Source organism: Diuraphis noxia, unplaced genomic scaffold, assembly GCF_037042655.1.
Source record: "Diuraphis noxia isolate RWA-SAM2 unplaced genomic scaffold, SU_Dnox_SAM2 contig0001, whole genome shotgun sequence".
NCBI classification, from domain to species: Eukaryota; Metazoa; Arthropoda; class Insecta; order Hemiptera; family Aphididae; genus Diuraphis; species Diuraphis noxia.
The window spans coordinates 91164071-91188003 of NW_028301711.1; the positions used below are offsets into that span (position 1 = coordinate 91164071).

General features: G+C 29.0%; 2 protein-coding genes and 1 pseudogene across 2 annotated transcripts; all 3 read left to right on the forward strand.

Annotated features, from left to right (window-relative positions):
- LOC149062405 (uncharacterized) lies at positions 1-2244 on the forward strand. Its single transcript, XM_089225805.1, has 3 exons — positions 1-259; positions 351-468; positions 2074-2244. Exons 1-3 carry the CDS (start codon positions 31-33, stop codon positions 2210-2212), a joined length of 486 nt encoding a protein of 161 aa, XP_089081931.1. The 5' UTR covers positions 1-30; the 3' UTR covers positions 2213-2244.
- Positions 2245-7891: 5647 nt separating this feature from the next.
- LOC149062406 (uncharacterized) lies at positions 7892-9050 on the forward strand (annotated as a pseudogene).
- A 2561-nt stretch (positions 9051-11611) lies between these two features.
- LOC149062407 (zinc finger MYM-type protein 1-like) lies at positions 11612-14259 on the forward strand. The gene is made up of 8 exons (XM_089215315.1): positions 11612-11786; positions 11832-12048; positions 12127-12325; positions 12445-12772; positions 12838-13090; positions 13224-13478; positions 13580-13839; positions 13906-14259. The coding sequence occupies exons 1-8, from the start codon at positions 11661-11663 to the stop codon at positions 14257-14259; spliced, it is 1992 nt and encodes a 663-aa protein (XP_089071441.1). The 5' UTR covers positions 11612-11660.
- Positions 14260-23933: the final 9674 nt, after the last annotated feature.

Consider the following 23933-nt stretch of genomic DNA (forward strand, 5'->3'; position numbering starts at 1 on the left):
CCCTCAAATTATTAATTATTAAAAATATTTATGCATATTCTTGTGTTGTATTTAAGGATTTGTCTAAAAATATTTATTATAATGTGGACCTTCAACATAGCCTTTGATGCGTCGGTGACCGCTGCCGTGCGAGGTGATATTAATGTATATGAACATAAACAAAAATATTGCGGAGAATTACTCGAAAGTTCTATTACAATATTATGTGAAGAGATGCCTAGAAGGCTCCAATTCCTGGAATCTCAGAGGAATCCAAGAGGTAAATGAAAGCGTCACTTTTGTCACCATCTATAAAAACTACATTATTATTATGCATGGATGTACCTAATTATGCATGTGCCCCGTTTTAGATACTGTTGGCAAATCAAAAATCAAGAAAAATAAACACAAATTTCTTAAAAAACATTGCTGTCTTATGGAATGCAGCTTAAATTTCATAAAATCAAATTGTCCAGGGACACGGAAAAGGTATACCTTTTTATTAATGATAACTTTTAATATTAGTAAAATTCAATACAATTGTGTTGAATTTTAAACATTTTTACAATTATAGGTAGGCATTATACCATTCGAAAATTTGAAGTTGTACGATCTGTTGTACGAAATTTAAATTTTTTTATTATTATCTTTTAAAATATTAGACAACCACAATATTTACGTGGGTATTGTTTAGGTTAGGATGATCATAGAAATTGCATTTAACTGTATCTTTCAAACTCAAACATATCCTTGTCACGGCAAACTTAAATCGGAGAACTTATTAACTATTTTATACGGATATTTATATTATATTACATCATATAAAAAATTACAGTTAATTAATTTAGTTAAACATATGTTTTCTACAACAGTCCGTTTTCTAACAAAAAAGTAAATCTAGTTGGTAGTTTGAGACTCAAAAGTAAAAACTCTCTAATAGTTTTATAACCTGACACATATATTAAACAAAAAAAAGAATTTGTTTCAAAAATGTTATTTTGAAGCAAATAACATTGTATAATGAATTTCTATACAAAATGAAAATTTCTAAGGTTGACATTCAATTTATTCACTCGAAAATTAACAAATTCTCGTACAACAATTTTATTATTTTTTTTATTAATTGAAGTATTTTTCTATTAACATTACGTAAGGTTCATATATTATTTGGAAAAAAACTCCAAATTTTTTTGAAAATGTTGCATAAAGAAAGATTTTTAATGAACGTGAATGTATTAAAATCTGCTCAGAATTTAAAAATATAAGAATAAATAATTATGTGGTTTCTGGGGCTCTACTCAAAAAACACGCTGTATATATTATCTATATTATAATTATTCACAAATCAATATTGTATTGATTTAATATTTATAGTGATAAAAAGACAAATCTCAGAGTTAATGATCACCGACTCGACCGACTAATACCAACGCTACTGCAAAACCACATTATAAAAATCCAAAATACCTACCTAATATATTATATTTATAATATTTTAAAATAATGATTTGATTTAATATAATTATGTTTAGTTGTAAACTTCTTAACTGGTAGGTAGGTTGAGTAATATTTGTTTTGGAGTTTATAAAGCGGGCAAATGGGTAAATAGGTACACTGCTGAACATTAGGTGCCTTGTGAAAATGTTTAGTGGATGTGTTTAACTTTAATTCAGCAAATAGTAATATTAAATAATTATTTTATACAAAAAACGATTCGATTTAAAGGCAGACTTTCAGACTATAATATTACTAAATTTATTTTAAGATATCATTATAATTTAAATTTATTAATGAGTGGTACCCACTTGTCAGTTTTTTTTTTTTGCTTCAAATTATAAAGAAGATATGTGTGACACTATAATATACATTTTTTATGAGTGACTTAATTTTAATCTTTATAACGATAGATATTGTTTCTTATAATTGCCATTAATTATATAATATATATTCCTATTCTTGTTATTCAGTTATAATTCAACTGTGGCCTAGTCAATGTACTCATAAATCTTTCTATATAGCAAAGATAGAACTTCATATTCTTAAAAGTTAAACTGTCATGGTCCAATAAACAATATTATGCCTTTATAATTACAGTAAGAAGAATGAAACTACAACCACCAGTCTTCCAACTACCACTACAACTACTACTACAACAACCACCATGCGTCCAACTACAACCACTACAGAATATTATTATGATGATCAATATTATTTTCTATTGCCATCTTCATAAATTTATGTTTTTAACTTTCTGCAATATTTAACTAAAGATATTTTTAAGATATATTTTTTGTATCAATAACATATATTATGTATATATATATATTTTTTAAGTAATGGGAATCATTTAATTATATGACATATTTTCTTCATACAAATAAACTTTTATTTAACATTTATTTTATATCATTTTAATTTTACAATGGGTCAGTAACCTTTTATATGTATGCTTAACACATATGAATAATAATGCAACGTTTGGTAAGCCGCGAGAACCAGCGTTTGAGTGTGTAGAACGACAATTTACACATTTTTACTTTTGGACTGGAGTATATAATCGTGAAAATGTTTTAGATTTCTTTATCTATTGAGCTTTCAAATTCGAAAAGATATTGTTATTTGATTTAGTCGGTCTAAAAAAATTGTAGTTCTTTATCAAACCATTAAGATAAATTATTTTTTTTTTTTTACATGGAGCTCATATAGTTGTTGATATGTTTTACGTTAACAATATTAACTCTGTAATCACTGAGAAACTGTGTTACCATACTCGTTTCCATGTGTGATGCTTAATGAGTTAGTTATAGCTTTCTCTGAAAAAGGTTTTGTGTATAAAAAGTATTAAAAAATACAGTACTTACTATCTATATAGGTACCAATGACAGAGGACTTTCTGTCATTACTTTCGGCTGTTATTAAGAGTAGTAAGAGTCAAAATCAACCATTAATATTTATTAAAAATCACAGTGTTAATTTAATTTTTCTATTACTAATATGAAATTGATCTGAATGCACATTAGCTTTCAGTAGATACGCAGAATTTCATTGTATCTTTCATAAATTTATGCGACATGATAGAGAGGGTGTAGTATTAAATGAATGACGTGGTGTATCAAAAAGACAACCATAAGACGTAAGAACTATAGTTTGAGGCTTTGAGATTTCTAATCATGTAGCATCAAACAAATGCGTGTTTTAGTGCAATTAATTTTCTATTGATCTACTGGAGTTGGTCTTTTGTTTTTACATTTTGCAAAGACTGTTCAATTTCTTTTAATATCTTGTTCCTCAAATGGTCCAATAAAATATCTGCAAATAAAAATAAATAAATGTTTATGGATATTTTTTATACGGAACTTTAAGCATGTTTAATATTATTTTTTTACACATTTACTCTTACCATCATCCTGGTGTGTTTGGCGAGCACTCTCCAAGTGTTCTACTTGATTTTGGTGCATATTTTGTTATCATACACTCATACAATTACAATTTATATTGTCTGATAGTGATCTAACGAAAATCGAAATATGAATTAAGAACTGTGAATTAATATTAAATTCTATAAATTATAATATAAATATAATATGTAAAGTCTTGTGATATAATAGTATCTAATAAATTATGTTAAATTTCAATTAGTGCCAGTTTTGCTATGCTATTCCTAAAACTTTTAAGTATACTTATTAGTTATTACTTATATTTTTTTAACTCAATATTTTAAAACATTACATAAATGTTAAACTGTCATAATTTTAAAACTGATTTTTAAAATACGATTTACGGCGACATTATTATGGTTCAATAAACAAATATGATTGAACAGGTTGGCTAAACTGTTTAAATCTGTACAATATTTTAGTCCATAAAACTGGTAGTGCCGTAAATTGTGTCTACGTTTTTGGCTTCACTTTTTCGAAAAAACGGCACCTCTATATTACTCTATGGACTGCACGGTCTCTATACTAGGAGACCCACCGGCTACCACCTACCCCTCTATATTTTAAGAAAATTCTAAGAGGCGACTGCTTTTAAAATTCCCGTTCACCCCGCCACTGGGTAGCACTACGATATTTCGTAAATTATTGTATTTTTGTAGTTTTGAAATTAGTTATTATAATATATAATATATATATATATATATATATATATATATATATATATATTATTTTTTTATAGTCATATATTATATGTGTATGTATATAAGTATGTACCACTAGAATATTTATTATATGTTTGCGTAGCTTTGAGAAAATATTTGTTTTTTGTATTTGAATAATATTGGCATTTAATTGTATTTATTATTGACATTACACCTTTTCTATGGTCATTCAATTGTGTAGATTAAAACAAGAGTTACTTGATGTTAAAAAATCATATGGAAGTATTTTATTGGAGAATGATAATTTAAAAAGAAACTATGTAATGAGGAACATAAAATACAATGGCACAAAGTATTTACCGAGTTAGAAAATAACCGTTTCGAAAGCCGGTTTAAAGAAATTTCATCAAAGCTATTTTCACCAACTCAAATTAGTTCAATGCTTCATCCTAAAGCTAAGTTTTATAAATGGACACCAGAGGATATATCTTAAGCTATTAATTTGAGAAGTAATTCTCCAAAAGCATATCGTTACTTAATATTACAATAAAATTTCCCATTGCCAGTTTAGTTAAAATAAATTTTCCAAAATTGTTTACTTTTTTGGTTTTGGAACTCTTTGTCACTAACTACCACTTATTCACTTTTCAAAAGATTTATCAACATTAAGATTATGGGCCTCAAGTTTTCCTCTTGATGTAGGAATTCTTTTATCTGTATTATCTCTCATGAGATCCAAAGGTATATTTTAAAATAATTCATAAGGTATTTCTACTAGCCTTTATTTTTTATTTATTTTTTACACCAGTAAAATTAATGAACACAATGATAAACTAACAGTTATTAGTTTTGATGAAATCTATGTTTCGAAACGGATTTTTTTTAGGTTTAGTATGTAATTGGAAACAACCTATATTTTATGATTACGATACAAAAATTACTAAGGAGTTACTGTATAAAATAAGTAATAGAATGTTTACATGCGATTGGGTTTAATGTGGTTGCCATGGTTAGTGACACGGGTCCTACCAATATGGCATTGTGGAAATCTTTAAATGTGACAATACATCTAACTTCTTTTTTTACATCCTGTAACGAAGTAAAATGTTCAAGTGTTTGCCGATGTGCCACATCTGCTAAAATTGATTAGAAATCATATACTTGACCAGTAAGTAACTATTCTAAACAAAAAAAAGATTAATTATCAATCATATATATTTATTTCAGTGGATTTGTACTTTTCAACGTAAAGTTTATTGGAAAAAATATTTTTAATACTCTTTTACGATTAAGTTCAGGAAATGATTATAAATTGGCTTATAAACTTACCGAGGGACACTTGACAGTAGAAGGTACAGATCGAATGAGGGTAAAACCTGCTGCTCAATTACTGTCAATCACTGTAGCTTAAGCCATATATTTTTGTGGAGAAAAAAAAATATATAGATTCGTTTAACTGGAAAGAGGCAAGTAATTGTGTTATGTTTAATTTAATTTAAAGTTTTTATTGTTAAACTTTATTTAATAATTACATTTAAACCTGCATTGAGTTGATGTACCTAACCACAAAATGCAATGTACACATTAAGTTAATCACCAATTCTATTTGTATCAATAGGCATCAAAAGTAGTAGTAATACTTCTTTAAAAAATGTATTTATTGTCATGGAAGAAATATATGGGCTAAGTTATATTGTAACCAGAAAACTGAACCAATATGTGTTGGAGAACTTGTTTAGGTTCTTGAAAGGTATGGTCAGAAATGCCAATAATAATATGACTGTTTTGGATTTTAAGTACTGGTAAGAATTATTAAATTATTAATAAAATGTAATAAATTAAGTAAAGCATAATAACATTTTATTTCAGTTTACGGTGGTACATACTCAGAAAACATTCTGATGTAGTTTTCACAGAAAATACCACCACTGAAAATGGCAATGAAGTCAGTTTACTGGATGAAACACAGTGTTTGACTGGCCAAATCATTAATGAATTGCAATTATCTGTAGCTGACTCTAATAATTCCAATGATATATCAACTGTTGAAACTATTCATGTTTCTGAAGCTGACCTGCAATTTGATCTTCTTAATCAATTTGAGGCATCTATTAATTAAAATGTTTTAAAACAATTAACAAACCTAATATTAATGACATATTTCTTAACTGTTTTAGTTGGATACTGGTGAATCACCATTCCAAATATTAGAAGAAGGGTGTGCTTAATATGTTTTGGGCTACGTAGCTAATCGTTTCTATATTAAATACCCTTCTTTAACTGCTCCACATAACTCACAGCCACCAGATAACTGGACAAATCATTTATCCCGTGGCTATTTAAAAATTCCATCTGATAATCTTTTTAAAGCAGTCTTACAATTGGAAAGAGATTTCAAAACTTTTCACGGGGACACTTTATCTAAAAAACCACAAGTTTTTAAAATTTTATACAAATTAGTAGCACCCAAAATTCAGCATTTTAACATACCTGATGAAGTTATTTTATGTTTGATACGAACACGAACATATATTCGTCTAAATAATTTGAATAATGAACAATCAAGCACACATTTAAAAAAGCAAGAAAAAATTAAAAAACAAAAATTCACTAACTAACAAAATGTACTTAATTATTAAAAATAATATTATAACAATTTAAATAAATTGTAATTTCATTTAGCTCGTTATTCTTTAGAATTTAATTTAAAACCAAAACAAAATATTTAACTTGTCAATTTTGTATAAATGTCATGCTGCACTATTTCAAAAATCAAATACCACTGTACAAAACTGCAAAACCATGTAAAAATATACGCGACCAATGGGAAGCTGAAAACTACGATTATGACGTGGTGAAGAGTGGTGGGACGTCTCGTGCGTACTGCGTATCACAAAATTGCTGGCATACCTATCTATTTTGTCATGATTCAAAATTTAAACATAGGTTAATAATTTAAAATGGAATGATGAAAATTTTTCTCCGTTTTACAAACATATTTTACTGCAGAAAATATTTTTGTAAGTACTACGTCTTGTATAAATAATATAAAAATAACAATTACCTAAAGTGTTTAAATAATTTACACAACTTAAAATATAATTGTTTTTGTAGTAGTAGTAGTATATTATTGAGATGTTCAGTTTCAACTCTAGTTGATTTTTTGTTTTAACATAATATTAGCATTTAACTATTTTAAATACAACAAAGAATGGAATTTAACTGTGATATTTGCAAAAGTCAATTTACTACTAAGTTTACACTTGCATGGCATTTAAAAAATAAACATGATATTATTAATGAAGTTAAACAAAAATCATCTAAATGTATTACTTGTCTTAATGTAAAATTTTCTAAAAAAGAATTATTAATTAATCATTTAAATGATCATCATGGAACATGTATTGAAAAATAAGTTATTAACTTTTCAAACGCCTCTGGTATGTATAATGGTTTAGTTAGTAAAAATATGCTTTTAATCATTTTTAATAATAAATAACTCATTAAAATCTAGAATTTAACAGCTGGTTAAAAGAGTATGAATCGATCAATAAATGTGAATATATCCTTCAGACGGCGAAAAAAAGTCAAGAAATTGAGAGTTCTACAAGATCAATAAAATCACAAGGTAGCAAAAAAATTAATATCAACTGTACAAGCCACATAATATTATTTAAGCATTTAAATAAAAGTAGTTGTGACGTAATATTTTATAAATATCACTATGGCCACCAAGAAAGTGAACTTCAACATAGAAGTTCACCAATTACAAAAAAGCATGAAATAGCAACTAAATTATCGCAAGGTGTGACGATGGAAAGAATATTGGATGATTTCAGAGACAATATAGGGACAAACTTAAAAATAGAAGATCTTATCACACGAGCCAATTTGCACAATGTCAAACAAAAGTACAATATCACCATACAGGATGGTCAATTACACAAAAATGATGATACAAGTGTTGATATTTGGATAGAACATATGAAACGAGAAGGAGAAAATAATCCAGTTATATATTACAAAAAACAAGGTTAATAATATAACAATAATTTATTTTAATATTTTAATATATAAAATTCATAATTTATATATTTTTAATTATAATAAAATATTATAGGTGATTTAATTATATAAAAATGATATGTATAAACTAAATAAGAAAACAATAATAAAGTAGTTTTTTAACTTTTTATAATAGGTGAAGTAGATGGAAACAACATATTGGACTTAAAAGACGTTTACATTATATTAATGGACCCAAGTCAAATGCATATGTTAAAACAATTTGGAAATGGAAAAATAGTTTGTATTGATGGGACACATGGCCTTAATGCTTATGATTTTGAGTTAGTTACATTTTTAGTAATTGATGATTTTGGTTCTGGATTTCTATGTTGTTATATGTTCACAAATTTAAAAGATACAAAAATTTACACAGTTATGTTTTCAACTATAAAAAATAAAGTAGGTTTAATAAGTTCAGTTACTTTTATGACAGATATAGTTGAGATGTTTTATTCGGCTTGGGAAAATACAATGGGCTCAGTACCCCACCGTTTATTATGTTCATGGCATGTAGATAGAGCTTGAAGACAAATCATTTGCAAGATAACTGGACCTACACGCAAAGAAAAACAAGGAACTATATATAAATCTCTAAAAGTTCTCCAATCAATGTGTGATGAAAATGAATTTAATAATGCTTTAAAAGAATTTAACCTTGAGCTAATAAATGATCCAGACACTGGAGACTTTGGTATATATTTTGATCGCATGTATGGTAATAGAGTTGGTTTGTGGGTATGTTGTCATTGGAAAGGTCTAGGTATAAATTGTAATATGCATCTAGAATCTATGCACAAAACAATAAAATATCACTATTTAAATGGTTGCAAATTTGGGCGGTTAGATAAAAGTATAACAATTATTAGAAAATATACCCGTGATAAAAAAGTTGAAAGAATTATAAAATTAACTAAGGGGAAAACAAGTACAAGGATTCAAAAAATAATAAAAAGACACAACAAAAGTACATTACTTGAACTTACAATCAACCCGGATAGTGTGAATAACTGGAGTGTTGAAAGTGAATGTACACCAGGTTAGTTTTATAAAATAAAAACAAATAATGATGATGTATGTTGTCCAATGATATGTTCTATTTGTAAGTTGTGTGTTCACACATTTCAATATTCTTGTCCTGATTACCAAATCAAGTCTATGATATGTAAGCACATACATTATGTTGCTCTGAACACAATGTCAACAGAAAATTTTGAAGATAATACTATTTTGTCAGCAGCAGATACAGAAAATATCAATTTTGATGCGACTTCAAACAAAGATGATGAAATACAAGTTCATATTAAGACACTGGAAAATAAAAAAACAATAAATATGCAAGAACAATTTATAGAAAAGGTCATTAGTCTAGCCAATAAAATAAACAATATAAAAAATAGTGAACACCTTAAACAAGCATTAAAACAATTAAACTCTTTAGAAGCATTTATTGATGCAACATCAAATAATGACGAGACACTTAAAATTTTTAGTAAGGCAGTAAATGAATCACCAAATAAAAAACTTAAAACTCAAGACACATTTTTCTCTACAAAAAAAAAAAAAAAAAATGAAAAACCCAATGAATTAACAAAAGCAACAAGAGTTGAAACTGAACATCTCAATAATATACTACTACAAAAAAAAAATTATATTGTAAGTTTTGACGAAACTGAACATTCTTATTTTAAGAAGTATAATTAATAGATGTTTTTGATTTTTTTTTACTACCGTAGGCGGCGTTACTTTTACGCCGACCCATTATTAATCATAAATCAAATAGATAAAATTTAAAAGAAAACTTTATTTAACATTAGAATATTAAAACATAATTCATAAGCAAAAAAAAACGTTCATATTACATGCTTCACGTGGGTCTAGGACTTTTCGGCGCTGCCTATTCGGTGATGCCATTTCGGCGTTGCCTTTTCGGCGATAGATATTTTCGGCGCTGCTGTTTCGACGACGCCAATTCGGCGATAATGACAAAATGCATATTATAATGAAAATTAGCTGTTTAGCACAATACTAAATAACTTGTACCTATGTGTAATAAAAATAATAATAAATGATAGCCAATAGGTATATGACGGCGATAATTTAATCGGAAAGGCAGCGCCGAAAAGTCCCATTTCCGCTTCACGTACATAAGAGAGAGAGTCGTAACGAACTACTCAAACACACTCAAACAGTGCGGCGTCGTAGGTGTAGGATGGTATTATTACCAACCTTATCCTACAACTCGTCCATCCTGACCTAGGGTTGTCCTCAACCCAAAATTAGTAAGTTAATATAATATAACATAATCGTAACCAAAATACATCATAAAATATCATAAATAGCATAAGTAGTCATAACATTATTCATAATAAGTAACATAAAATAAAACATGAATTTTTGTAACAATCTTCATAATATCATTAAATAGTAAGACAACATAATTAATAACATAATAACATATATTTCTAATCAAATCATAAATATCATAAGGATAATATGATACAAAAACAAAGACAAAAAAATGATTTTCAAAAAGAATAACTGTTTTTTTTTTTAGTAAAAAAAGTGCAAATAAATACTTAAAACACTCGTATAAATAGTTAAGTTGTGCTGTTATACAAGCTGTGGTTGCCACCAGTGGCGCAACTAGGGGGGTGCAAAAAGGTCTTTAGCACCCCCAAGTTAAAATTTAGCACCCCCTGTTTTTTATATCTAACTTTTATTATTTTATTGAAATGCTATGAATGTTATATTTTTAAATATTATGATAAATTTCCTGAATAATATTTAATTATTTGGTCGTAAGTCTTATAATATAATTCATTATAATTCATTCCATACAGGGATATTCCCATAATATTGTTAGACAATTAACGAAAAGGACGATACGGAGAAATATATTGCTTACGTGCTATTTTTAGCCAATAGGTCGTATCAAAAAGCACTATATCTCAATAGTATAATATTATACTATATATTATACATATATTATATATATATATATATCATGTACACTGCGGTGGACTGCAATTATACTGGTATACCCGCATGAGTTCTATAATAACGTTTTATTGGGTAAATCTTTACTATACAATCTTTAATCTTACATTAATGATTAATATTAAGTCTTGTTGACCGTCAACTTTGAAGACGTGAACTACTTATTCGAGTGTCGGTTGTGTTATTGCGTTAAGAAATTTACGATTTACTTGTTGGTTGTTAATATTTATTAAGATACTTTAAAATGTTCAGTTTATTTAAAAAACATACAAATGTAAACTTGGATGACCCAAGTGTGTCTTGTTCGTCGGGTACGTCAAAAAATGACATAGGTGTTAATGATTTGGGAACTCTAAGTACTGGTCCTCGTCGTCCAGTTCTAGCAGTAAGTATCGATTAAATTTTAACCTAACTAAGTCGAAACACTAAATTTTAAACATATATTTATGTGCTATTTAGTCATATAAAAAAAGTCGATTTGGAAAACAATTAAGATCATTTCGTAGTCAATGGTTTAATGACTGAGTGGTTAGAATATAGCATTGAGCGAAATGCTGCATTTTGTTATGTATGTCGGATTTTTAGTACAGGAAACTGTACCCAGGATGTGTGGACTCATTCCGGATTTGATAATTGGCAAAAAGTAATATTATAAATAATTTAACAAATGTAGGTTAGGTTAGGTTAGGTTAGGTTAGGTGAGAAATGTTATGTAGAAAAAATGAATTCATATAAAAAAACAAAAGAAACAGGATCTGTAATAACTCAAATATCATCTTTCCATAAAGAAGAAGTGGCAAAAAATAGAAAATATATGTCTTACTTAATTGAAATTGTATTGTATTTAGACAAGCAAGGTATTTCATACAGGGGGCATGATGAAAAATGTGATTCTTTAAATCAAGGTAAAATTGTATAAAAAATTAAAAAATAATGATTTGTTCTGTGTGATTGATAACAATTAACTATGTATATTGTCTTAGGTAATTTTAAAGAATTATGCAATATTGTGTTTTCAAAATTTATACCAGATTTTGAAAATTTTTATAATAAAAAAATTAGTCAAACAAGTTGGAAAGTACAGGAAGAAATTATAGGAATCTGTGCAGATCTTTTTAGACAGACAATTATTGACAATATTGTTAAGACTGGACATTTTGCTTTAATGGTGGATGAAGCCAGGTACAATAGTTTTTAATTTACTCATCTAAACAATCAGTATCAAAATAAATATTTTAGTTGTGTTCCGTATGTTAGTAGCTATTTGTGTTGTAATTGGTACTTTATTTTTAACTTTATAGAAGCCATAAACAAGAGCAGTTATCTGTGTGTATTCGGTATGCAGTCGGTCTTGAATCTCATGAAACGTTTTTACAGTTTGTTGATGTTTCCAGTGGACAAGATGCCAATAGTATTGTTGCTGCTATTTATCAATGTTTTGAAAATTTGAATATTAGTATGAACTCATTGCATATAGTAGCACAATCATATGATGGTGCTAGTGTGATGTCGGGTTGTCTCGGAGGTCTACAGGCCAAAATAAAAGAAAAATATCCAAATGCAATTTACACACATTGTATGGCACACAGGCTTAATTTAGTTGTAGTAGATATGTGTAAAGGAGTTAAGGTATAGAATGTTAGAGTGTTCAATTTTTAATAAATACTAATTATAACAAATTTAAATTATTTTAGTGTGCCCGAAATGTATTTAATACACTGGAGATGCTGTATGTTCATTTTTCACGACCATCGAACTGTTCTAAGCTAATTTCAATACAGTCTAAATTAGAGTTAAGAAAAGGCAGTGTACTTAGAATATGTGACACACGATGGGTATGCCGATTCAAAAATTGTGATGCAATGATTAAAAATTACCCTGCAATATTGAAGTTTTTAATAAATGAAGTTGAGGAACAAAATGATAAAGATGCAGTTGAGGCTATAGGTGAATTAATTACGATTAATTAAATAATTCTATAAATTCACGTGTTGATAAATATAATATTATTGTTAATTCATATTTAAAATTGCTTAGCATAGGTATTCATTTATATATTAAATATATTTTTTTTTTTCAGGTATTCTTAGCCAAATAAATAATTGTAACTTTTTGATTGGGGTAACATTATTGAAAGATGTACTTTGTATAATTAACATGCTTAGTACTACACTGCAGTCAAAATCCGCTACTTTAGGAAAAGCAAAAGAAACCATTAATGGAGTTATAAAATCTTTTGAACAATTAAGATGTGAAGATGAGTTTTATAAATTTTGGAAAAAAATTGAATTGATGGCTGAAGAGTTTAATATAACTTTACAAATTAATCGATTAGGTATAGTTATTAGTTATAGTTATAATTTGTAAATAATTAGTAATTTATTGTTTTCATATATTTAAATGCTTCTAATTTATGTAAAAATATAATTGATTTAGGATCAAAACGTAAAAGAACTCAGCCTACATATTTGAATAATTATCACCTACAAACTGTAACTGCAGATGAAGAAGTTGAACAAAATTTCTCATCAGTAAGCGATTTTTGGAAAATAACTATATATTTTCCAATAATTGATACTGTGATTGCAAATCTAAAGTACAGATTTTCAGAGAAAAACTTATCAATGGCTTGTTCAGTTGATAACTTTATGAGTTTAAACTATGATGGGAGCCTAGAGTTCATCAATCATTATAAGGTAAGGTTAATATAAATTCAAAAGTAAATTTTAATCATTACTAAACACTAATTTATAATTGTATAGGATATTTTAAGTGTAAAGATTGAAGTATTAAAAGCTGAAATGATGGTTGTTAATAATTGCCTACCACCAAACTTTACACTAGAAGATTTGAAAGATAAAGTAAAAAAAGATTCCTTTCCAAATTTATACAAACTTTTGCAAATTGCAATCACAATTCCGGTAAGCTCTGCTACTTGTGAGCGAAGTTTTTCGACAATGCGTCGGATAAAAAACTGGCTAAGATCAAGTATGCTTCAGCAAAGGTTTACCAATTTATCTTTGCTGAATATTGAAAAAGATTTATTAAATCAGCTTAAAACTGAAACTATTTTAAATAAATATTGTATGAAACCTAGAAAAATTATGCTAATTTAAAATGTATTATATATATATTAGTATATAAGTATTAAAAAAAGTATTATAAATTTATTTTATTTTATTTATGTGAAGTGTGTTAATATATTTTTTAAAATTTTGAGTTATCGAGCATTGCAGGCTCATGTGTTGGGAGTGTGGGGGGCGAAGCCCCCCACGGCTCTGTGGTGCATTCACATATTTAGCACCCCCTGTTTTAGAGGTCTAGTTGCGCCTATGGTTGCCACATTCTTATATTATCAATAGATAAAACACCTTCATATAATCTTTGGTTCTGCTGGAACCCTGGTATATCAGTTACTACAAATCTATCATTACGTAGTTTTTTCTTTATTATGTAAGGTCCCTTCAATTTTGGAATTAATTTTTGTTAATACTAGGTGTGACATCATAATTATTAATTAGAACTGAATCTCCTTCACTATAATTGGAATATGTTTTATTTTGTTTATGAACCTTGTCAATGTGATTGGAAGCATCCTGCCTGAGTTTTTCTATGTCCCTTTCATTATGTGTAGAAAATATCGCTTACGTGTTATATTCGTTAGTAGTCATTAAATAGATTTGAGGCCCTGCTGGATATTCCAGCGTTGGGCTATTTAAAAAATTTCGTAACCTAACCTTAGCTAATGTTCAATTTATACATTATACATAATGTTGACGCTTATATTTGCATATCGTCAACAAGAAATACAATTATAATAATATAAAATAATGTCGGTAACAGATAAGGCACGACGTAGGTACCTACTATCGCGGTATTTATAGTGAATTCGTAACTAATAGCTGCGTTTAGGCCAAGAGGATTAAGGACGGATTTGGAACGTGCCGTTCTATCTCGTGTATTTATATCTTTACGTGTAAATACTAGCAAATGATTTAGTAAATGATTTATGAAATTGTAGCGTCCCAGCATACAGGAGGACAAACGACTGGTGTTGAGGTAGATGGATTGGGTGTAATAAGTATAACAACTTAATTTGTGATTAATTTATTAGATATTTATTTGATTACTATGTAAATGAAACACTTTTACTGCACAAAATGATTTGGTTGTAAAATATTCTAAGTCCGAATAATTAAATTGGACTGGTGTCTGGCGTGAAGGTGCTTGTTCTGACTGGTGGCTCACGTCTGAATTGGGTCTAATCGGGGCTCTCCTATATAGTCCAGATAGTCCTACTCTCTGCATTTCCTCTCCTATCGATAAGATACGTATGTGTCCATGGCCGAGTCGTGCAAAAGCGTACGCGTGTATTATTTTAATATCGTAGCTTCCCACGCCCATGCGACCGGTCGGCCACATCCTGGTTATTCGCGACACGTAATCTCCATAACCCGACGACAATAATCATATCTCTAAATACGCCTGCCAAGACTACGATTTCATATTTAATATTTCGTATATTTAATTCCAATTATGGTAATATTTTGGAAAGGCTAGAAGTTTGGCCTTCGATATAACTATTGAGGTCCTACACAATATAATTGGTTGGCGAAATCATACGCCCCAGGGTCACTTATACATATCTATGTGTAATGTGTATATGCGTGTTTAGATGTCTCAGCGGGACATCAGTACATAGCACCTCCCCCCTAAAAAAAAGGTTTCTGTCTTCAAGACAGAAATCTTTAAATAGTATCTGTAACAGTTACTTTACATTTTTACATTTACAAGCTTTAGCTTGTGTACAAATTCAAATGTTATATGTTTTACAAGTTCTTACAATTTCATAGTTTTACATGCAATGATTATAATGTATAAATATATCTATATGCTTATCGCATTTACAATAATTAGATTACAATAATAATAATGTTTTATATAATATGATATATTTTTGGTTAATAGTTATATTAATAATATATTTTTTTTTTTTTTCCGTACTTATATAATAATAAAGATTGTGTTAGTAGTACATTTATATTCCATTAATTGTTTATTTATTTGATTAACATAATTGTCCTATAATAATATTTTCCCATAACCATAGTTTACATTAATTTTTTTTTCATTTTTTTTTTTTTCCAATTACTTCCTACAGTGTACCTATTGTACATCTCTATCAATATTTACTAATTCTACTTCCTTTATTAATTTATTTATCTACGTGATTAACTTATAGTTTATTTCTTGTATTATACTATCTTTCGTGTTACTTTCATATTTTATTCAGCATTCTGTTTGTCTCATTTCCTGACCTTCACTTAGTGTTTGTACCATATATCTGTACCTACTTTTATGTACGCATCTATAATTACATTTAATAAAAAGTGCTAATAATATAGTCGTCATTAACAATGATCCTGTTAAAACATAGACCATGTAGTTTAAAAGATTTATATTCCCGTTTCCCGTTAGTTTTTGCCTTAATTATAGGTAACTGCGCATGCGGTAGCCTATATGGTTTTCGATGAACTGGGGCTTGGTCAACAGGTAATTTAATTACGTGTTCTGCCGCTGTTGTCATAGTTAAATAATCGTTCTCTAAATAAAATATGTCGGCATATTGCTCACAAATTTTTATTATCGTTTCGCGTTCTTCTGTATTTAAATGGTCACTCCTAATAAGACTTTTTATTTTATCTACGCGTGCATTATCATGAACTATATTTTTTATTTCGTGATTATCTGTATCCACGTCATATTCATATGATATTTTATTAATCTGCGCTAATTTCACTTCCTGTGCTACTTCTGATATGTTTAATACACTAACTGTAATCTTGCCATTTTTAACCGTATTATATATATTTGCGCAATACACATCCTCTGATAATCGTTGTTTATTTATTAAAATATTTTTATTTTCCATATCGGGATCTGCAATCGGTATGCAAACCACCGTTTCCGTTCGCGGTTTTAATGTGAAACATATTTTATTTTCGTTAAAGTCATTTTTATCTTTTATTGTTAATGTACTATTTGCGATATCGATTATAGCGTTATTTTCTATCAGAAATTTCTGTCCTAGTATTCCGTCCTTATCGACCGGAAACTGTTTATCTACTACAAAAAAATCAGTTTTAAATTCGTTTTTATCTATTATTAATGTAATTATTGTACGTCCAATTGTAGGAACTATTTTTTCGTTTATGCCTTTTAGATAAATTTTTTCATTTTCATTTATTATCGTGTTATTAGCTAATTTATTTATTTTTATTAAATTTAAATCACTACCCGTGTCTAATAGTAATTGAACGTTTTCTGTATTAAAACTAGGTGATTGTAACATTATATGATTTTGAATTATAGCTGTTGAAATGCGTAAGCATCGCTCTGTGAGGGTTCTGAATCGATTATTTGATGTACCAATCTCACCCCACTCGAGGTTGGCATCTGAGCGTTTCCCGACGAATTTGCATTATTCCTATCGTTTCGCTGTTTGGTGTAACAACTCGAAATTTCGTGTCCTCTTTTATTGCAATAGGTGCAACTCAGTGGTTCCACTACGTTATTATTACTATTGTTGTTTCTACGCGGATTGAAATTTGGAATTTGTTGTCTATTCATATTAATGTTTTGTCTCAGATTTTGACCTGCCTGCCTACAGTCTCGTGCGAAATGATTTGCGCCGCCACAGATATAACATCCTGCGTTATTTGGCGATATCCTGTTTTGATTATTATTACGCTGATTAAAATTGTTCTGGTTTTGTCTTCCGTTATTATATCCGTTCCGATTAAAATTTTTATCGAATGTATTATTATATACGTTATTATTAGTTCGCCTATTAGAATCGTTATACCCGTTGTTATCATTATTATATCTATTATTTCCGCGATTAAAATTTTGTTTGTTACTATTATTATCATTTCCTTGTTTCCTAAACTTATTTTCAAGTACATTTCCCCCGTTTAAATCTTGTCTTTCCAAGTTTTTCCGTAATTTTTCTACATCTAAATTAGCGTTATATTCGGTTTCTTCGTCTTTCGCTACCTGCATAGCATCCTCTAAAGTTTTTGGATCCCTAGCTTTTAGTGCAAGATTTAAATGTTTCGGTAACCCGTTAACAAAAATTATTAATGCCTGATTTTTAAGTTGACTTTTATAGATTTTGGCTTCGGCTTCATTTAATTTCTCTGTTGCAATTGTACATAATTTATAATAGATTTCTTCGATTCGACTCGCGTACTCCGCGACGCACTCGTTTTCTTTCATACGCGCAAAGTGTAACCCTAAAGTCAGTGTCCTCTCAGATGACTTATGTTCAAAAGCTCCCTTTAAAATTGACTTTATACTATTCCATGTACTAGTCTCGCGGTATTTACATGCTTCTAAAGCATTTCCGGCTAACTTCGAATTTATTACTTTAACTAACAAGTCTAATTTATCCTTATCTACTGCTTTTACAACAATATCACACGTATTAATAAATTCCGCGACATTATTCGCGCCCGTACATATCGGTATAAGGGACGTAGCTTTATCGAATTCCATTTCTAGTGTAGCGTTACTAACTTTTCTGGTTCGTTTTTCTGCGACTAATTCCGTGTGTACTACCCCCGGATCAGATCGAGTTCCTCCTCTTCTAGGTAAACTACTCGGTGTTTCAATTAAATCTACCCAAGCTATTCCCTTAGCTGTTCTTAAATACCTATCTTGGTCAGAATATTGTGGACTCGGGTATTCAATTGTTTTATTCAAATCGATTAACTCTTCGATTTTTACTATATTTGTTTCGGCAGCTACTACGCTAGCACCGCTTGCCTCTCCTACCTGTACGCCTATGTCCGCAGTACTATCGTTATTTATTTCCGTTAAATTCCCTGTCGGATTCTCTGACGTATCTCCCAAATTTTTATTCATCAATGTATATTTTATTCATTTAGTAAAATTATTTAAATAAAATTATTTATTTATTTTATGTACCTAAAATTTAAATACTTAAATTGTATTCTAATGTCGCTAACTATTCTATCACTATTTATTTAATAACCACTATTTATTATTAATTCTATAACTGTTCAAAATATTTATTTTGAAATTCTTAATTTAATTACCTACTAAAAGTAACTATAATATTTATTACCCAATACTCCAATATTCACTACGATTTATTTCTCACTAATTTATTTTATATAATGCTTATTCTAGGGCCCCTAAGCTACTCTATTATATATCTTTTCTCAATTACACTTTATTCAATTTTACTCTTTAATATTTCTCTTTTAATTCAACTTATATATGTATGTGCGCACATTTATTTCAAATATTTATTCACTTATTTATTTCTTCTTTTTAAAACTCAATTATCCATTTATATCAATATTTCTCAAAATCACAAAAATTATGGTTTAACTACCATTTAATAAACTCTCAATTATTTTTTAAACTCAATATCTCTTTATTTCAATTCAATCTATTATATGACATTGCATTATATGACATTACATTATAGGACATTACGCGCGTATTTCCAATTATATATATACTCTTTATTATTTTCTCAATTATATTATATTCACTTTTATATCTCAAAATTATTCTCATTTATTTTCACTTATATTCATTTCATATTAATTTATACCACAAAATTATTCTCATATAACATTTATTTAAATTCACTTTATACTCATTTATTCTCTTTATAACACTTTTATCGGTACATATACCCTTTATATACTCAAAATTATCCTACACTTTTATACATTACCTACCATATTATTTCTTTAAGTAGATAACATATATATATTTCTCAAAATTTTCCTACACTTTTATACATTACCTACCATATTATTTCTTTAAGTAGATAATATATATATATACACCTTCACAATAAATTTTATACGATGGTCCTAACAGGTCCAAAGGAGACGTGACAGAGCCTTATAATTAAAATTCCTACATAAATAAGTACCCCAAAACTTAAATTACAACTCACAATACTGTCACTGCTTGAGTTGCTTCCATTGTTGCTCTTGTTGTTGTCCTGACTGCTCTAGCTGCTTGCTACGTAGATTCTCTTTTTCCCGGAGTTGCTGGAAGGTGATCAGTCCTCCAAACGTGACTCTTGGGTGAGTTGCCTCCGTGAAGTTGAAAACAAAAAATTTTCAGCTTCCCGTTGATGGAAAATCCTACCGACTGCGCCAAATTTGTAGCGTCCCAGCATACAGGAGGACAAACGACTGGTGTTGAGGTAGATGGATTGGGTGTAATAAGTATAACAACTTAATTTGTGATTAATTTATTAGATATTTATTTGATTACTATGTAAATGAAACACTTTTACTGCACAAAATGATTTGGTTGTAAAATATTCTAAGTCCGAATAATTAAATTGGACTGGTGTCTGGCGTGAAGGTGCTTGTTCTGACTCTGGTGGCTCACGTCTGAATTGGGTCTAATCGGGGCTCTCCTATATAGTCCAGATAGTCCTACTCTCTGCATTTCCTCTCCTATCGATAAGATACGTATGTGTCCATGGCCGAGTCGTGCAAAAGCGTACGCGTGTATTATTTTAATATCGTAGCTTCCCACGCCCATGCGACCGGTCGGCCACATCCTGGTTATTCGCGACACGTAATCTCCATAACCCGACGACAATAATCATATCTCTAAATACGCCTGCCAAGACTACGATTTCATATTTAATATTTCGTATATTTAATTCCAATTATGGTAATATTTTGGAAAGGCTAGAAGTTTGGCCTTCGATATAACTATTGAGGTCCTACACAATATAATTGGTTGGCGAAATCATACGCCCCAGGGTCACTTATACATATCTATGTGTAATGTGTATATGCGTGTTTAGATGTCTCAGCGGGACGTCAGTACATAGCAAAATTATAAATTTTTAAGTAGATGACAAATGCTAGTGATGGATTGTGTGTCTAAATGCATTTGTCGTTTGCTTCTTTCTTTTCAAAAAAAAACAGAAAGGACAGGCCATCCTTTGCTACCAGTGGGAGCATTTTAACACACAGTCCATCCTCTCACTAAAATCTGCAATGGCACTTTCAGATAGACACCGCTTGGCTACTGTTTAATTCTGTTTGCTACTGTACTATTTTTTTACAGTGTACACTCAAAATAAAACCATATGGCCTATGTAATATCACAGAACATAGTATTAAATAATATGGGTACCTACATAGTTATTTTAATATTATTATTACATAGTTATTTTCTATATTATACTGTTATTTATTCTAAGGTAGTATGCAGCGACCTTATTTTTTTTAAACATTGGCGGGCTGGTCTCGAGCGGACCGTTTCGGAGATAAAAGCGTTCTTAACAACATGCCTTACCGCCAACCTTACAACATCAATCAGTCCGCCACGAAATAAAAACAATTAAAGTGGAGGGGCGAGTGTCGCTTCTATCACTTCTATAATGTTCTATGGCAATACATTTCCCGCTACCATACAATAATTTATTGTGCTCTTATCAAATAATTATTTCCCGCCAATTGATTGACGTACTATAACCTGATAATGTACTAAGTTACGCTAACTAAGATACAGTATTTGGTTATAATAATTTATAGTTTGGTATAATTAAGTGCTGTTTCAGTGTAATTGTTATTTTAATTGTTTTGGACTTTGGTGATTAGTGATCACCGTATAGTAATCATGTCAGACATTAGAAACTGGACGAAAGAATTTTTAACTGAATTTATCAACATTTATCACGGGCAACCATGTCTATGGAAAATAAAGGACAAAAAAGTATACACAAATAGGAATCTCAAAACTATCGCTTACGATCTCCTGTCAGACTATTCAAAAACAGTTTATCCAGAAGCAAACCGGGCATGGGTCGTAAGTCGAATCCAAAGCTTACGTGGGTCATTCAGGAAAGAGTTTAATAAGTCGTATGAAACTAAGAATAAAAGTGGTTCATCGGCTGATAGTGTTCACATTCCATCATTATGGTACTATAACCAACTTCTATTCACAAAAGAGCAAGAAATGCCAGAGGAAAGTATCTCAAATATAAGTGATGATGAAAATAATGATTCTATCACAGAAAATGGTCAAAAAAATCTTATAAGTGAAGATAATTATATTGATAATAATGAAAAGATTAACGACGAAAATGTAATTACAGTTAAAGTATGTTTTTTAATTTAATACCTTCTTCTTATATAAAACTAATGTAAATAGATTATTATTTGAATACCTATTAGTAGACACATCATAATAAATTCATTGTTATTTATTTACTAGGAGGTGGGCATGTACGCAGTTAACGAGTTGTGTCCCGACCAAATTTCTCGTACACGAGTTGTGTCCCAATGATTAAAGTGGGGTACACGAGTTGTGTCCCGATGATAAAAGTGGGGTACACGAGTTGTGTCCCGATGATAAAAGTAGGATACACGAATTGTATTCCAACTGTTTTATGAGGTTTAAAAATATGTTATTTTGTTAATTGAAAAAAAAGTTTTTATAAATTCGATTCAAGAAATTTTTCCATTTCAATGTTGTATAAAATATACCAACATATATTTTATGAGATATTTAGGTACTGAATAAAATTCGATTCTGTCGATTATTATTATCGCGTGGAGATAAGGTGTGCATTGAGCTACAACGATTGTCATTGTACATGTACATGTGTATCTTGATCATCTACTATATTAAGATAACGAACTATATATTATATACATATAACTATACTCGGATATTCCAATATCACACTTGAATTTTCAACGAGATATAATAATAGTAATACAATATTATACGATTAATTTACTAGTCAGTCAAACACCAACCGTCCACTATGGAGCAAATGATGAGTGAGAACAACAAAATGCTTTTGGTAATTGATGGTTACAAGTTTTGTTTTCATAAATTATTTAAGTCCAAATTGCAAAGATGGAGATGTACTAAAACGACATGTAAGTCTTTTATAAAAATTAATAACGTCAATGAAATAATTGAACGCAAAATTAATGAAACAACAGAAATAATTATAAACAGTTTTATAATGGAGGAGGAAAAGTTGATTGGCAGGAAGAAATGTTGCAAAAAGGAAAGGCATAATCAATAGTATTTTGGAATTCAATATAACTTATAATAAGTTTACCTACCTATTACCTAATAATATGCCTAACTCAAGTTACTTTAAATTAAAATTAAAAATTAATATCTATGTCTATACAATATTTTAAACTTTTATTATGACTTATGTATAATAAGTAACTTATTTGGCTACTGGCTATTCCATTTCCATCATTATTATAGTTTAGGAACAAAAATAGTAAGATCATATCATTAAAATAAATTATCATATTGTAATCAATCAGAATCTGAACATTATTGAATCAGGAAAACTAATTAGATACCAAGTATCATAATAACACATATTTTGCAGGTAGGTACTTGAACTTCCATTGATTATAAATAATATTATTTTTAATAGTGGGTACTACATGCCGGCTGTAAACGAGTTGTGTCCCAAATACTGAATTGCGTCCCTATGTTTTTTTCGGGTTACACGAATTGTGTCCCCCAGTTTTTTCGGGTTACACACAAGTTTGGTCTAACTAATATAAATAAAAAGTAAAAATAACTACACAAACAATTTTAATAATATTTCATATAAGGCAAAAACTTAAATAAAACAATTTTTATAAATTCACATTGACTAATTTTTTTATTAAAATATTAAAAGTATGTTATATATTATATTTAACACGAAAAATGAGTATAAAAACGTCAT

Bases quoted from the DNA above. Each gene is read 5' to 3' on its own strand.
- LOC149062405 (XM_089225805.1), top strand. From the start codon at position 31: ATGCATATTCTTGTGTTGTATTTAAGGATTTGTCTAAAAATATTTATT. The intron at 260-350 runs GTAAATGAAAGC...GCCCCGTTTTAG, and splicing joins ATCTCAGAGGAATCCAAGAG to ATACTGTTGGCAAATCAAAA. The intron at 469-2,073 runs GTATACCTTTTT...TTATAATTACAG, and splicing joins TGTCCAGGGACACGGAAAAG to TAAGAAGAATGAAACTACAA.
- LOC149062407 (XM_089215315.1), top strand. From the start codon at position 11,661: ATGACTGAGTGGTTAGAATATAGCATTGAGCGAAATGCTGCATTTTGT. The intron at 11,787-11,831 runs GTAATATTATAA...AGGTTAGGTTAG, and splicing joins GATTTGATAATTGGCAAAAA to GTTAGGTTAGGTGAGAAATG. The intron at 12,326-12,444 runs GTACAATAGTTT...TTAACTTTATAG, and splicing joins TTAATGGTGGATGAAGCCAG to AAGCCATAAACAAGAGCAGT.